At 45.3% G+C, this 15,976-nt stretch overlaps 1 protein-coding gene across 1 annotated transcript in view; it reads left to right on the top strand.

Moving 5' to 3' along the window:
* MAN2B2 (mannosidase alpha class 2B member 2) overlaps positions 1 to 9,927 on the top strand; it is a 51,395-nt gene extending 41,468 nt beyond the window's left edge. Inside the window, exon 19 of the mRNA XM_073648106.1 lies at positions 9,483 to 9,927. Coding sequence (XP_073504207.1) covers positions 9,483 to 9,571 — 89 coding nt within the window. The 3' untranslated portion in view covers positions 9,572 to 9,927. The remainder of the gene's footprint in view (positions 1 to 9,482) is intronic.
* The last annotated feature ends 6,049 nt before the right edge of the window (positions 9,928 to 15,976 follow it).

The following is a 15,976-nucleotide window of genomic DNA, read 5'->3' as shown; positions in this document are numbered from 1 at the left end:
AGCTTGCCATTGTGCTTTTCGAGAAGAATGGCCATCACTTTGACATGTCTACATTTTTCTGAAACTAGAAGTACGCTTTAATGTACCGTAAATGTAAATTTATTCCGCTTCCTAAAATAATTAGTGTTTAGATTCCTCACCTCTCCTTGCTGTCATTGAATGGAATAATTCTTGTTTACATCCAGAGGTTACAGTTACAGATGAGGGAATAAATTTGAGGGAAATTGAATTCTACAAAAATCCTCATTCGCCAAATTCAGATCTTTTTTATTATTCGTTTTTGCAAGGATTCAGCAAAGTGGCACCATTTTCTGAACCACAAAGGGCTATGAAAAGGTTAAAAAAAAATAAAAAATATATCCTTATACTGAACTCTCCGGCCCTTCCAGTACTTACCATTATCTGACATGGTTGTCCTGATGAAGAAGTTATATACTTCTAAACACGTTGGCGAATAAACCACTTATTTAGATTGGCATCCGTCATCCTTTTTTCTAATGGCAGCGCAGAATTAACCCATTTGCTTTTATCAATACCTATGCTAAAGAAATGAAAATAGAATATATAAAACAGGGAGTTGGACACTGACGATGAATAGAAGGCACAATGACTAAATGGGTTTTTCAGCTCAGTGTATACCCAAAAAAAGAAAGGAACAGATCTACCTGATCCCATTGCTTTTAACATGTCAACTAATATACTCGGTTAGATGTAGATATGGTCCCAAGTCCAGATGGGCAGCATCCGGGGGTTCTGAAGGAACTCTGCTCAGTCCCTGTAGATAACCTATAGAGACTTTCTAGTGACTGGCCCTGTACCGAGCCACTGCCAATGTGGTTTCATTCCATTTTCTAAAATGGCTTCAGGTCTTCCCCAAGTATATAGACCAATAAGCTTAACATTGATTGCTGGAATAATGTTTGAGAGACTTGTAAGGAATTACATACAGGAACATGAGGGATAAAATAACATTATACATGATGACCACCACGGCTTTACTAAGGACAGATGTTGCCAGACCAACCTAGGTCTTTATGAAGAGGTGAGTAGAAAAATGGACAGAGGGCTAATTGTGGATAGTGTTTCTTGGACCTTGTGAAAGGATCGGATGCTGTCCCACGTAAACGCCTAATGAGTAAATTAAAGGGGTTGTCCGGTCCATATCGATAGGTCTGCAGTCGCTCCGTGTGACTGCAGACTTTATTAATCTCCTCAGCGCACATATTGTGTGCTGCCGGGGTTCACTGGGTTCTGAGCCGGGACTGGAAGGTAAGTATGCCTTATACATGATCCTGGCCAGAGCCCGTCGAGTGGACTTGGCCTCGCGTCATACACTTGTATGGAACGAGGCCGCGCCCTTAAGTCGGCCACGCCCACTGAGCGGCAGTGTCACTCGTCGGGGTTGGGGCTTCATTCCATACAATTCTATAGAGCGAGGTCATGCCCACTGGACAGGCTCTGGTCGGGAGTAAGTATAATACATACATACCTTCTGGTCCCGGCTCAGAAACCGGCGAAACCTCGCAATGCACAATGCATGCGTTGGGAGGGATTCATACAGAGTGACTGTAGACTTATCGATTTGGACCGGACAACCCCTTGGATTGAAAACTGGTTCAAAGAGCGACTACATCCAGAGAGTTGTGGTGAATGACTACTACGCTGATACTCTGACTGGTCTCCGGTTATATGTGGTGACCCCCAAGGTTCAGTGCTGGGTCCTCTATTATTCAATTTATTTATTAATCCTATGGAAGACGGGATTATTAGTGTTGTTTATATTTTTGCAGATGGCACCAAGCTATGTAGTGTAGAACATTTTATGGAAGACTGGGGCAGACATACACAAAAAAGGGCCCTTATGTAAGAATGGTATATGAACTCTTTCTGCTTTGGATGTGGCAGTGACCCCACTTGCCCCTTTGGCCCCTGTGTGGCTACATACGTTGCACCAATGGTATGGCCATCCCTGATGAAAAATGTTATCAGCTGACTTGGACAAACTGAGTGTTTGAGGACCAGCTTGGCAGATGAGGTTCAATGTAGAGAAGTGTAAAACTAGGAGAGTCCCTTGTAGAGAAGGATCTGGATGTACTTGTATATCACAGACCGAATAACAGCGTTCAATGTCAATAAGTGTTTTCTAAAGCAGGCAGGATACTGTCATGTAAAGGAGACATGGACTTATAGTACATTGACGTAATACTACCACTGTGCAAAGCGTAACTGCAATCTCATTTGGAATATGCCTTTCAGTTCTCGGAATTGGTTCATAGAAAGGACGCACCGTAGTTAGAAAAAGTACAAAGAAGAGTCACAAGGCTGATAAGTGGCTCGGAAGATGTTAGTAATGAAGAAAGATTAAAAGAATTACATTTATTTAGTTTTGAGAAGAGACTTTTAATCCCTTTACCACCTGTGGTTTTTCCGTTTTTGCATTTTCTGCTCCCCTTCTTCCCAGAGCCATAACTTTTTTTATTTTTCTTTCTATATGGATATGTGAGGGCTTGTTTTTTGCGGGACAAGTTGTACTTTTGAACAACATCATTGATTTTACCATATAGTGTACTGAAAAACGGGAAAAAAAATTCAAGTGCAGTGAAATTGCAAAAAAAGTGCAAGTGTTTTTTTTTTTTTTTCTATCATGTTCACAAAATGCTAAAACTGACCTGCCAATATGATTCTCCAGGTCATTACAAGTTCATACATACCAAACACGTGTAAGTTCTTTTTTATTTAAGTAGTGGAAAAAAATCCAAAGTTTGTAAAATAAAAAAAAATAAAAAAAGAAGAAAATAACATGACTACTAGTGTTGAGCGATACCTTCCGATATCAGGAAATATCGTATCGGATTGGATCGGGCCGATACCCAAAAAGTATCGGATATCGCCGATTCCGATACCGGAAACCTATGCAAGTCAATGGGACACAAATATCGGAATGAAAATAAACCCTTTCTTTCCTTGTAGGTTAATTCTACATGAAGTAAAACAACTAAGAATAATGTAGAATGACATGAAAAGCCGGCAATTCATCAGCGGCATTCACCGGTACCCGACAATTTACAACAGAAAGAATAGAGCTTCACACATAGATTAGGTAGATAGAACCATGTCAGTCACATATATATGAAGTACTGTGACAGTGTTGCTTACTGTACTTGTCATTTAGTGTAAAGGATTTATTTTAAAAAATATTAGTGTTTTCGTGCACCGTCTCTTTAAGAAAGCCGGCCGGCAATTCAGCATCTGTACCCGACAATTTATAATAGACAGAATAGAGCATCACACATAGATTAGATAGATAGAAACATGTCAGTCACATATATATGAAGTACTGTGACAGTGTTGCTTACTGTACTTGTCATTTAGTGTTAAAATAAAGGATTTATTTAAAAAAAAATGGCGTGGGGTTCCCCTTAATTTTAGGCTCTAGCGGAGGTTAAGCAGACAGCTGGGGCAAATGTTTGAAGCCTGGGAAGGGGGTAATACCCACGGAGCTTCCCAGGCTACTAATATCAGCCCCCAGCTGAATACCTAGCCTTTACTAGCTATTAAAATGGGGGAACCCCCCAAAAAAAATAACGTGGGGTCCCCCCTAATTTAATAGCTAGCACAGGCTAGGCAGACAGCTGGGGGCTGATATTAATAGCCCAGGAAGGGTGCCATGAATATCGGCCCCCTCCCAGGCTAGAAACACCAGCCGTCAGCCGCCCCAGAAATGGCGCATCCATAGGATGCGCCAATTCTGGCACTTAGCCTCGCTCTTCCACGCTGCCCTGTAGCGGTGGCAGTGGGGTAATAGGGCTGGGGTTGATGTCAGCTTATAATGCCAGCTGACATCAAGCCCAGGTTAGTAATGGAGAGGCGTCTATAAGACACCCCCATTACTAACCCCATAGTCAAAGTTAAAGAAAAACACAAACACCCAGAATAAAGTCCTTTAATTGAAATAAAGACACAATTCTTTATTGTTCTAAATTAAACCATACTTACCATCACGCCCATTCCAGCTGAAGCCAACGATCTCCTGAAATAAAAGAAAAATAATAAACCAACATCATCCTTACCTTTCCATGGTTCCCATGACAGCTTCAGCTCTGCTACATCGAGATGACTGGCTGGACCGCAGCAGAACGCTGCCATCCAGCCTGTCAACCCGCAGACACTGAGAAGAGCAGGCTTGCTTCGCTCCTCAGTGTCTCGCTGTGACGGCATCCAGATGAGCCGAGGTCATGTCAAATGAACTCGGCTCACCTCATGCACGTCACTGACAGCGTGGGAAAATTCTCACGCTGAAGTGCTGAGTGCAGGAGAATTTTCCCACGCTGTCAGTGACGTGCATGAGGTGAGCTGAGTTCATTGGACATGACCTCGGCTCATCTGGATGCCGTCACAGCCAGACACTGAGGAGTGGAAGCATGCCTGCGCTTCTCAGTGTCTGCGGGATGACAGGATGGATGGCAGCGTTCTGCTGCGGTCCAGCCTGTCATCTCGATGTAGCAGAGCTGAAGCTGTCGTGGGAGCCATGGAAAGGTAAGGATGAGGTTGCTTTATTATTTTACTTTTATTGCAGGAGATCGTTGGCTTCAGCTGGAATGGGCGTGACTGTAAGTATGGTTTAATTTAGAACAATAAAGAATTGTGTGTTTATTTCAATTAAAGGACTTTATTCTGGGTGTTGTGTTTTTTTAAATACTTTACTAGAAATTCATGGTGGTCATGTCTAATATTGGCGTGACCCCATGAATTTCGGGCTTAGGGCCAGCTGATAATGCCAAGCTGGCCTTAACCCCTTTATTACCCAGTGAGCCACCGCACCAGGGCCCTGGATGAGTTGGGTACAGCGCCAGAAGATGGCGCTTCTATGAACGCGCCATTTTCTGGGGCGGCTGCGGACTGCAATTTGCAGCGGGCGTGGCCCAGAAAGCTTGGGTCTCCCTGCGCTGCGGATTCCAGCCCCCAGCTGCCTAGTTGTATCTGGCTGGGCACAAAAATAGGGCGAAGCCCCACGCATTTTTTTTTTTTAATTATTTCATGAAATTCATGGAATAATTAAGAAAAAAAAGGGCTTCCCTATATTGTTGTGTCCGGCTAGGTACAAATAGGCAGCTGGTGGTTGGGGGCAGCCCGTTCCTGCCTGCTGTACCTGACTGGACACAAATATAGGGCGAAGCCCCACATAATTTTTTTTTAATTATTTCATGAATTTCCTGAAATAATTAAAAAAAAATTGAAGTGGGGCTTCGCACTATATTTGTGTCCAGCCAGGTACAGCAGGCAGGAACGGGCTGCCCCCAACCACCAGCTGCCTATTTGTACCTGGTTGGACACAACAATATAGGGAAGCCCTTTTTTTCTTAATTATTCCATGAATTTCATGAAATAATTAAAAAAAACAAAACGTGGAGCTTCTCCCTATTTTTGTGTCCAGCCAGGTACAACTAGACAGCTGGGGGATGGAATCTGCAGCGCAGGGAGGCCCAAGCTTTCTGCCCCCCCGCTGAAAATTGCAGTCTGCAGCCACCCCGGAAAATGGCGCGTTCATAGAAGCTGGATGCTGTACCTGCTGGCATACAAAAATATGGCGAAGCCCACGTCAAAAGTTTTGGGAAAAATTAATTAAAAAATAAATAATAATTTAGGGACTGCATCTTTATTAACTCCTCAAATGTCATTTAGTGTTAAAATAAAGGATTTATTTAAAAAAAAAATGGCGTGGGATCCCCCATAATTTTAGTCTCTAGCGGAGGTTAAGCAGACGGCTGGGGCAGATGTTTGAAGCCTGGGAAGGGGGTAAAACCCACGGAGCTTCCCAGGCTACTAATATCAGCCCCCAGCTGAATACCTAGCCTTTACTAGCTATTAAAATGGGGGACCCCCCCCAAAAAAAATGACGTGGGGTCCCCCCTATTTTAATAGCTAGCAAAGGCTAGGCAGACAGCTGGGGGCTGATATTAATAGCCCAGGAAGGGTGCCATGAATAATGGCCCCCTCCCAGGCTAGAAACACCAGCCGTCAGCCGCCCCAGAAATGGCGCATCCATAGGATGCGCCAATTCTGGCACTTAGCCTCGCTCTTCCACGCTGCCCTGGTGCGGTGGCAGGGGGTAATAGTGGTGGGGTTCATGTCAGCGCCAGCTGCCATGAAGCCCAGGTTAGTAATGATGGGCGTCTATAAGACACCCCCATTACTAACCTACAAAGTGTTAAAAAGAAAAAACACACACTACACCCAGAAAAAAATAATTTATTTGAAATAAAACACACAATTTTATTTAATTCTTAGTTTACTAAAAATAATAGTTACCTGTCCACGTTCCTGCGCTGATCTCCCATGCACAGCTGTCACATCTGGAGATGGTGACAGCTGTCATGGCTGCTGTAAGCTCACGCTGCCGGGAACACGTCCGCTCCCGGCAGCGGGAGCCACTGACTGAGGTCACCGGAGTGCATTCAGGCAGCGCAGCTCCGGAGACCTCCTTTACGGCACTGCTGTACCGTGGGAATTTCTCACGATACAGCAGGGCCGTAAAGGAGCTAACCGGAGCAGCGCTGCCTGAACTCCGGTGAACCCTTACGGCCCCGTCATTCTAGCGGCGGCAGCGGTTCAGAGCGGTCACATTCTATGTGGCTGCTCTAAACTGGAGATCATCGTGGGACACTCGTGGACTACTACGGAGGGGTAAGGATAAGGTTGTGGTTTATTATTTTATATTTTATTACAGGAGATCGATGGCTTCGGGGAATTAGGTGTCTAGGTGAGTATAGGTGTAGTTTTTTATTTTTTACTTTATTTTAGGTGGCGATCGGCGGGGACAGGTAATGTATGAACTAATTTCTTTTAGGTAACCACTGGCCACCAATGACATGTATTTAACATTTATTGGGGACACAGTAGGGCAATTTAAATAGCAGGATCAGGCTGATGGGAACTACTGCTCCCATCGAGCTGATCCTGCTGGCAGGAGTGGACGGGGGACAGACATAGGCCGATGGGAGTAGTAGTGTCACATCGGCCTATGTCTGCCTGCACGCACAGACACCGCGCACACCCGCACAAACATCGCACACACACCCCGCACACACACCCCGCACACACACTAATCATGACGGGTCTGGGAGGTGAGGCTGACCTGTGCGGCCGTGGGAAAGTTCATGTGAGTTCATGCAGTCAAGCATGAACTCACATGAACCCTCTGAGGGCACCGCTGCGACTTCAAATGAACAGCTGATCAGCATCACCTGATACCTCAGCTGTTCATTTGAAATAACCGGCGGGAAAGCGCAGCACAGAACGGGAAAGCCGGCGGTGAAGTCTTTTCACTGCCGGCTTCCCCGCCCGGGTCCTTCGCTCCTTGGTGCTGCGCTCCCCGCCCGGTCCTAATTTACGATTGGGATTGGAGGTGGCGAGGGGAGCGGAGGATCGGGGTGGGGGGCTGCGGGGAAGCAGTATGGGGCTGTGTGATTGTTTAAAAGCCGGCGGCTTTTTACCGCGCGCCGGCTTTTAAACAATCAGGAGAATTCTCCCCCGCTGGGATGGCATTCTGATGACAGGCTGGATCGCGCTGCCATCCAACTTGTCATCCTTCACAGACACTGCAGAGCGCAGGCATTATGGGAACTTCCGATTCCGGTATCCGATATTGTAAAAGTATCGGAATTAAGTATCGGAATTCCGATACCGCGAATATCGGCCGATACCCGATATTACAGTATCGGAATGCTCAAGACTAATGACTACTGATATACATGTGTAATTCTTATCCTGAATGTTGATCCAGTTGATCGACATTCGGGATCAGGAGGGAAACTTTTGCTCTTTTAGGCTAGACAGGATCATTATGGATGTACTTGGACCCATGCCCTTTACTTTCCCATGAATTTGTTGGACAACTTGTATGTAGCATATCTATCATCCATGATGCAGGTTCTTAATATTATAAATGCAAAAAGATAAGGCTTAGAAAAGGTTCCTATCTCACTCATCATATAGTGCACCATGCCTATTCGTTACTATTACATAAGTGTCCTTATATAAGTACACCCCACGTGTTCAACACCCCATTTCCCCCACCAGTATTATACTGCCACTGTAGACAGAAAATCCTCTGTGAGCTAAACAACCCATACTTCAAGCATTACTTAGCTGTGATACAATGTAGCAAATCCTTGGGATGAGACATTTGGGCAGTTCATTTACTGCACTGAATAAAATTGCAGAAAATACTCAGGTGTCACAGGACATTTAAGCTCTGCACGGGCTTCAGCCTCTGGATTTGTTTTCATCAACTGACTGCAAGCTGAAATCTTGGCAATCCTGAGAAATTAAAATCTAGAAGATATTGGGAAAATGTAGACCTTTTTTATTAGCCATGTCATCCCCTGGGCGTGTACCCGAAAGATAAACCCAGCTAGAAGGTAATGTAAGCATTAGTTAATTCGTGGTTTCCTGAATCAGAGTGTTGACATGCCCATGTCTATTCTGCATTTTGTAATCTGAAACACCCAAAAGGAGATCATGCACAAATCTCAGCAACTATGACAGTTCTGCCTGGCACAGAATCATGAATCCCTTCTATTAGTCTGTGTCATCGATTACGTCTCCCTCACCCCCGACATTGGAAACAAACCCCAAGTAGTTTCTGTCAACAATTATCAATTTATTTATTTTTTATTTTACTCACTTATATAGCGCCATTAATTTCACAGCACTTTATAGACATCAACATCACTGTCCCCATTGGGCTCACAATCTACATTCCCTATGTCTTTGGAATGTGGGAGGAAACCGGAGAACCCGGAGGAAACCCACGCAAACATGGGGAGAACATACAAACTCCTTGCAGATGTTGTCCTTGCTGGGATTTGACCCCATGACCCCAGCGCTGCAAGGCCGCAGTGCTAACCACTGAGCCACCGTGCTGCCCACAATTCCTCACCATTATTAAAATCTGCTTACTATCAGTGGATGAGAATGCTTCACAATTAGAGAGTTCTGTCAGCTAAGAAGTGGATACAATTGTGTACATTCTAGACCATGCTCTGTGAGCTAAATATATGAGTTTGCTACAATGTATCAGTCTGCAGTCCAGCTGTTGAGCTGGCAGAGCATTGTCTAGACAGGCTACAATTGCATCCAGCTGAGAGCAGGACTAACTCTGTATAGGTTTGCAGCATGTGGATGTAAGCAAGTGTTTTCTCATTCACTAACAGCAAACAGAACATTTGAAACCAAGTATATTCGAAAGTTCTAGAACTTCTTTCTTTAAAAAAAAAAAAAAAAAAAAAACCCTACCTACAATCATAGTAGTCACCTAGCTTTTTTTCATAATTGTTGGCTATAGCTATGAAGCCGCAGTGGAACTGAAAGAAGATGAAGTCTCTTCTGCTCATTTATTATATTAAGGGGATGAATATGTTTTTAATATGCTTATTTAATATGCTAATTATGCCTATTTTTTTTTCTTTTTTTTTATATAGATGAGCGAATATGTACGAAAAGCATGGAGAACTTTACTGTAACTGTTGCACCAAAGGAAATAAGAACTTTTTTTGTATATTTTCAGTAACCACTAGTTCCTGTACTGTGAAAAAAAGTAGTTTATGATGTTTTTTTTTTTTTTCTGTCAACCTGGACTTCAAAACAGGAGATGTGAATAGGTGGTCTTCAATGTTAGGTAGAACCGGGCATTGGTACCTGGTGAGTGGGAGTTTTTTCAATGACCTTCATTATTTGTTATTATATGGAACTTTTTGCACTTTGACTGTTTATGCCAAAACTTAAGCGGCCAATGAGATATATTATATTGTAAAAAAAAAATGTAGTGAGTTGTATATTATGTACATGAGTTGATGATACTTTGAAATGAAAAATTTATTTTTTATGGTTGCATTATTAAATAAAACAGCTGATTTATACATGAAATTACTGGTGTACATTAAAAAGGATTTTGAGGTCAGATATAAGACACTTTGTAGTGTAGAAGCATGGAGTCCTGGGTTCAAATCCCACCATAGACTACATCTTCAAGGAGTTTGGATGTTCTCCCCGTGTTTGTCTCGGTTTTATCCGGTTTCCTCCCACTCTCCAAAGTCATACTGATAGGGAATTTATATTGTGTTGATAATATTTGTAAAGCAGCAGCCTCCAAAGCTGACCTCCGATGAGAGAGAGAATTTTCCTTGCCAAAAGTTTGGATCCCCATTGTTTTCAATAGGGTTCTAATTCAAGTTCGAGTACCGAACTTTGGAATAAAGTTGGGATCGGATACCAGAACCCCAACTCCCACGGGGTCTGCTCATCCCTAATGTTGACCATTTAAATCCCAGTGGCGTTTAAATCTCACAATTGCCAGTGCTACCTCTCATCAGCCCCCCATGACGCGAAGGTCCCTGTCGCTGCCATCTTTGCAATCCTGTGAAGCTGAGCCACAGCCTGAGCTTCATAGGAGACAGTGACTTTCACTATATATTGCAATCTATAGTATTAGATATTTGACCTTTTGCAGGTTCAAGTCCCCCAAGGGGACAAAAATAGTGTAAAAAATATAAAAAGTTTGTACAAATATAAAAATTTGAATCACCCCTTTTCCCTCATAAAAAAAATGAAGAAATGAAAAAAAATAATTAAGCACATTTTGTATCACCTCATCCATAAAAGTCAGGCCTATTAACATATAAATGTAATTTACCCGTATGGTAGATACCATGAAAATAAAAATTCCAGAATTGCACTTTTTCAATCCCCACACTTCCCTAAAACATGCATTAAAAACCAATCTAATAATCATATATACCCCAAAATGGTACCAATAAAACCATTCGCTTGGTTTGCAAAAAAACAAGACCTTACATATCTTAACTGAAAAATGAAAATGTTCTTGGAAAATGACGATACAAACCCAAATTTTTTTCTACAAACTTCTGTATTTTTAACCACTTAAATAAAAAAAAGTATGCAAGTTTGGTATCGATGTAATGGTAGTGACCTGGGAAATCATGGTTCCAGGTCATTTTTAGCATAAAATAAATGCTGTTAAAAAAAAAAATAAAAAATACAACCCATAAAAACAAAAGCATATAAATTGGAATTTTATTTCCTGGTGTACAAAAAAAAAACATTAAACGGTAAAATGCATAGGGTCATTCAAAAATACAACTTGTCCCAAGAAAACAAACCCTAGTACGTGTTTGTCAATGGAAAGATAAAAAAAGTTAAGGGTCTTAGAAGAAGATGGAGTGGGTGAAAGCGCAAAAAGGAAAATTGGCTGTGAAAGCAAGCGGCTAATAGCTTAAAAGTAGTAATCCACATTATAAATGTGGCAAAATATCATAGAGGTTTGAAAATTTGTTTTGTGAACAGATGAAGCCACTTCAAAAGCACATTATGAAGTAACAGAATAAATGATATACTATTATCAGTAGTGTTGAGCGAGCACTAAAATGCTCGGGTGCTCGAAGCTCGGGCCGAGCTCGCCGTGATACTCTGGTGCTCGACCCGAGCAACAAGCCCAATGTTAGTCTATGGGAGACTCGAGCATTTTTGCGGTGGCACCCTGGCAGTCTTTTAAAAGCCTAACAAGTGCCCAAAATGATAGTGACAGTGCTCAAATGACATGGGGACAGCATGGGGATCGCCCCAGGAAGCATTTCTGACTCCCTGGTCACTGTCTAAAAGTGTGCCCATCATAAGTGATCCTTACCGCATCAGAAGATGCAGACTTGCAGCTATCCCCATGCAAGTTCTAGTCCCAGGGCAGTGTTCAATTGTACCTCTCCCATTCCTTGCAATACAAGCTCAAGTATGCAGCCTGCCACCCACCCACCCCCAGGCTGCAATACCATACTGCTTGCTTGCTTGCACTTGAATTTTGGGCCTTTTAGGCATGTGGAGGCGGAATCTGGCCACCACGCCATGGCTGTGTCGGCGGCCTGGTATCCATACTCAGTCCCCAGCCGCCTGGTGGCCGGGTGTCCCCGCTTGCTCCCCAGCCTCCAGGGGGTGGCTGGGTGTCCATACTCGGTCCCCAGCCACCCCTATTTGTCCCTGTAACCTTTCCCACACTTTTCTTAGCCTGGCCTGCTTTAGGGCAGCATTGGCCGAGCCCACCGGACTATCAGACTCCTCCGGTGGGGCCTGGCTTCTCCATCAGGGGAGTTGAGAGTGTCAAGGTGAGGAGCATGATGAGGATGATAGAAGTTAGCATCTGCTTTGTTTTGTTGTAATGCAAGCGCATGTATGTAGTAGCGGCTAGGCCTGAGGTAGTCAGCGTTTTGGCGCATATCCTACCTCCTCCGAGGATTGCTGGATGTTTTCCTGCTACTATCCAAGTTCTATGACTCCCGTTAAAACAAAGCTTCAGGTGATAAATGATGGATGAGGTGGTGGCAAAGGAGAAAGAGCAGGAGGAACAGGGATCATTCACATCAATATCAGGCCAGTCAACCAGATATGTCTTGTAGGATATGTTTCTGTAACAAAAGGAGCGGTTCAGCTACACAGTTATAGGGCAAGCAGTGAGTGCAATGCCTACCAAAAACTTCGAGCCACTCCAATGCCCCTTGGAAATGACATGGAGGTCAGAGGGCGTTAACTAAACCTTTTTTTCCATTTATAGCAACTGGGTCTCCCGTGCACTGTTGGCCTAAGCAGTGAATGGAAGGCTTTCCAAAAATTATGAGGAACTGCAATGCCCCTTACAAGAGCCATGTGTGGCACCCCAGGGGTCTGGTCACCACAGTAATAGAGATATTACGTCGGAGAGCAAGTGGGAGGTTTCCTGGTCAGGATCCCTTAAACATGCAACATCCTCCTGCCCCAATCCTGGGAGGGGAGAATTCTGCCCTTATAAACTGGATCTGGGGCGGGGTTGAGTGAGTCAGAGAACAGTCAGAGTCAGAGTGAGAGCAAGGGAAAGTAACAGCAAGGAGCTCTGTAGGAGCTAAAGACCAGGGGCTGGAAGCTGAGCAGAGCTCGCCTTGGCAGAAGACCATAGGAACCGGACACAGGAGTCCGAAGTTGTGAGGACTTGTATATCCAGCAGCAGAAACCAGCCGGCAGGGGATTTCAGGTCCTCTGGCCATAGAAGCCCGGAGGCTCAGTCACAAGCAAGGGACCAGCACCGCCGTCGTGGAGCGGAGGCTAACAGAAGGCCCCAAGTCACCAGCCATACGGGTGAGCACTACACGGTACACTCAGGGACGTGGGTTACTTCTACCCGCTTACAGCAAGGTAGCCAGGAAGAGTGCAGACAGACGGGGAGGCCTACAACTCCACCTGGCCAGGGGAACTCCTGCTTGCTCACAGACTGACCAGGCCTCTTATGCTAGCCAGTACTCCCGGGAGGGTCTACCTTATAATCATCAGTAAAGACCCTGAACTGCACTGCAAAGACTCTGAGTCGTTCCTGCTGCCCTCGTGCACCATCACCCCCATCATCCACACTCACTGCCCTGAGGCTATACTCCTCCCGTGGGGAGTTATCCCATTCTCTGCTGCGCACACAACACCAACCTCAGCGGTCTGCCTCGCAGCGGCGGTACTCCCTGACCGCAATCCACGGGTGGCGCAGTCAGACAATTAACCTCAAAACCTAAGAAAGACTGCCACTGGTTTGACCAGCCTGAGCCACGGGACCGGGTCACCGCCACGGAGACTACAAACCCCAGAGACCCGGCACCGGGTATCCCACACACGTGTACACACGGCCCAGGGGGCACGTCACATGCAGTACAGCATATTACAAACATAACTCCCATTATTGGGGAGTGGGTGTCCCATGGTATTTGCTTATGCTTTCCCAGCAAAAGCTGCCAAAAATTAGGACGGAGCAACTTGCAATGCCCCTTACAAGAGCCATGCAGTACAGCATATTACAAACATAAGTCCCATTATTGGGGAGTGGGTGTCCCATAGTATTTGCTTATGCTTTCCTAGCAAAAGCTGCCAAAAATTAGGATGAAGCAACTTGCAATGCCCCTTACAAGAGCCATACAGTACAGCATATTACAAACATAAGTCCCATTATTGGGGAGTGGGTGTCCCATAGTATTTGCTTATGCTTTCCCAGCAAAAGCTGCCAAAAATTAGGACGGAGCAACTTGCAATGCCCCTTACAAGAGCCATGCAGTACAGCATATTACAAACATAAGTCCCATTATTGGGGAGTGGGTGTCCCATACTATTTGCTTATGCTTTCCCAGCAAAAGCTGCCAAAAATTAGGACGGAGGAACTTGCAATGCTGGCACCCTGGTGGTATAGTGGTGGTGGAGGCTGAGGATAAGGAGAAGAAGATTAAACAGCCGAAACGAGGAAGCGTATACCCATGTGTGGGTGTGAAGCGGTGCATGTGAATACACCTCCCGAAATAACACAGTGGATTTGACTTTATGTTACTCTGCTGTCATTTGGTGGTGATGAGAAGTCTGGCCCAATCCAGCCCTTGTTCATTTTGATAAGGGTCAACTTGTCAGCATTGTCAGTTGACAGGCGAGTGCGCTTATCAGTTATAATTCCCCCAGCGGCACTAAAAACACGCTCCGATAACACGCTAGCGGCAGGGCAGGCCAGGACCTCCAAGGCGTACAGAGCGAGGTCATTCCAAGTGTCCAGCTTGGATACCCAATAATTAAAAGGCACAGAGGAATCACGGAGGACGCTGGTACGATCGGCAAGGTACTCCCTCACCATCTTTTGAAACTTTCCACTCCTTGTGAGAGTACCCTGCGCCTTAGGGCCTGTAAGCTGGGCGGGTGTCAGAAAACTGTCCCAGAACGTTGACAGTGTTCCCCTGCCTCTGCTGGATTGGAGTTGCATCTCTCTCGCCTGTACGCCTTGGTTGGGCAACGAACTGTGACCTCTGCCGCTATCGTGTTCAGATGGGAATTTTTTTTTATGAGTTCTGCAGCAAGGGCCTTCTGGTATTGCCCCATTTTTGTAGACCTCTCCACCTCAGGAATAAGAGAGTGAAAGTTCTCCTTGTAACGGGGGTCTACAAGTGTCACCAACCAGTAATGACTGTCACCCAACATTTTGACAACGCGAGGGTCACGGTTAAGGCAGCTTAACATAAAGTCAGCCATGCGTGCCAGACTGGTAACGGGCAAGATTTCCGTGTCCTCACCAAGATGACGACTGACCATGCTCTCCTCCTCCTCCTCCTCTTCCTCCCCCCCCCCTGTCCTCAGGCCACCCACGCTGAACCGACGGTATGACACTTGTACAGGTACTACCATCTACAACGCATGATAGCAGCTCCTGTTCTTCCTCCTCCTCCTCCTCCTCTCCCTCTCCCTCATTGTCCCCCAATGCACGTTGGGATGAGATGAGGCTGGGCTGTGTGTAATCGCCCGCTACGGCTTCTTGATCCATCTCATCATACTCTGGCTGCAATGCCTCCTCTTTAATTCTCTGCTGAGAGCGTTGCAAAAGACAGACAAGTGGGATGCTGACACTAATGATGGCGTCATCGCCACTCACCATCTTGGTGGCCTCCTCAAAGTTTGTCAGGATGGTACATATGTCAGACATCCAGGTCCACTCCTGAGGTCTTATGTGTGGAGTCTGACCTGAATATCGACGGCCTTGTTGCAGCTGGTACTCCACAACTGGTCTCTTCTGCTCACAAATCCTTTGCAACATGTGGAGGGTAGAGTTCCAACGTGTGGGGACATCACACACCAGTCGGTGTGCCGGAAGCTGCAAACGCTGCTGCAACACAGCAAGGGCGGCGGAAGCTGTAGCCGACTTGCGAAAATGAGCTGACAGGTGGCGTACTTTCACGAACAGATCTGGCAACTCGGGGTACGATTTAAGAAACCGCTGAACCACGAGGTTAAGCACATGAGCCAGGCGTGGTACGTGTGTGATCTCACCTCGCCTCAGAGCCGCCACCAGGTTACGGCCATTGTCACACACGACCATGCCGGGATGTAGGTTCAGCGGTCTCAGCCACAGATCTGCCTGCTCTTTCAC

This window comes from Phyllobates terribilis, unplaced genomic scaffold, assembly GCF_046119375.1.
Source record: "Phyllobates terribilis strain yellow unplaced genomic scaffold, ASM4611937v1 Scaffold_1__5_contigs__length_1240528914, whole genome shotgun sequence".
NCBI classification, from domain to species: domain Eukaryota; kingdom Metazoa; phylum Chordata; class Amphibia; order Anura; family Dendrobatidae; genus Phyllobates; species Phyllobates terribilis.
Note: the sequence above shows the minus strand (reverse complement) of the source record. Positions and strands in the feature narration are given on the sequence as shown.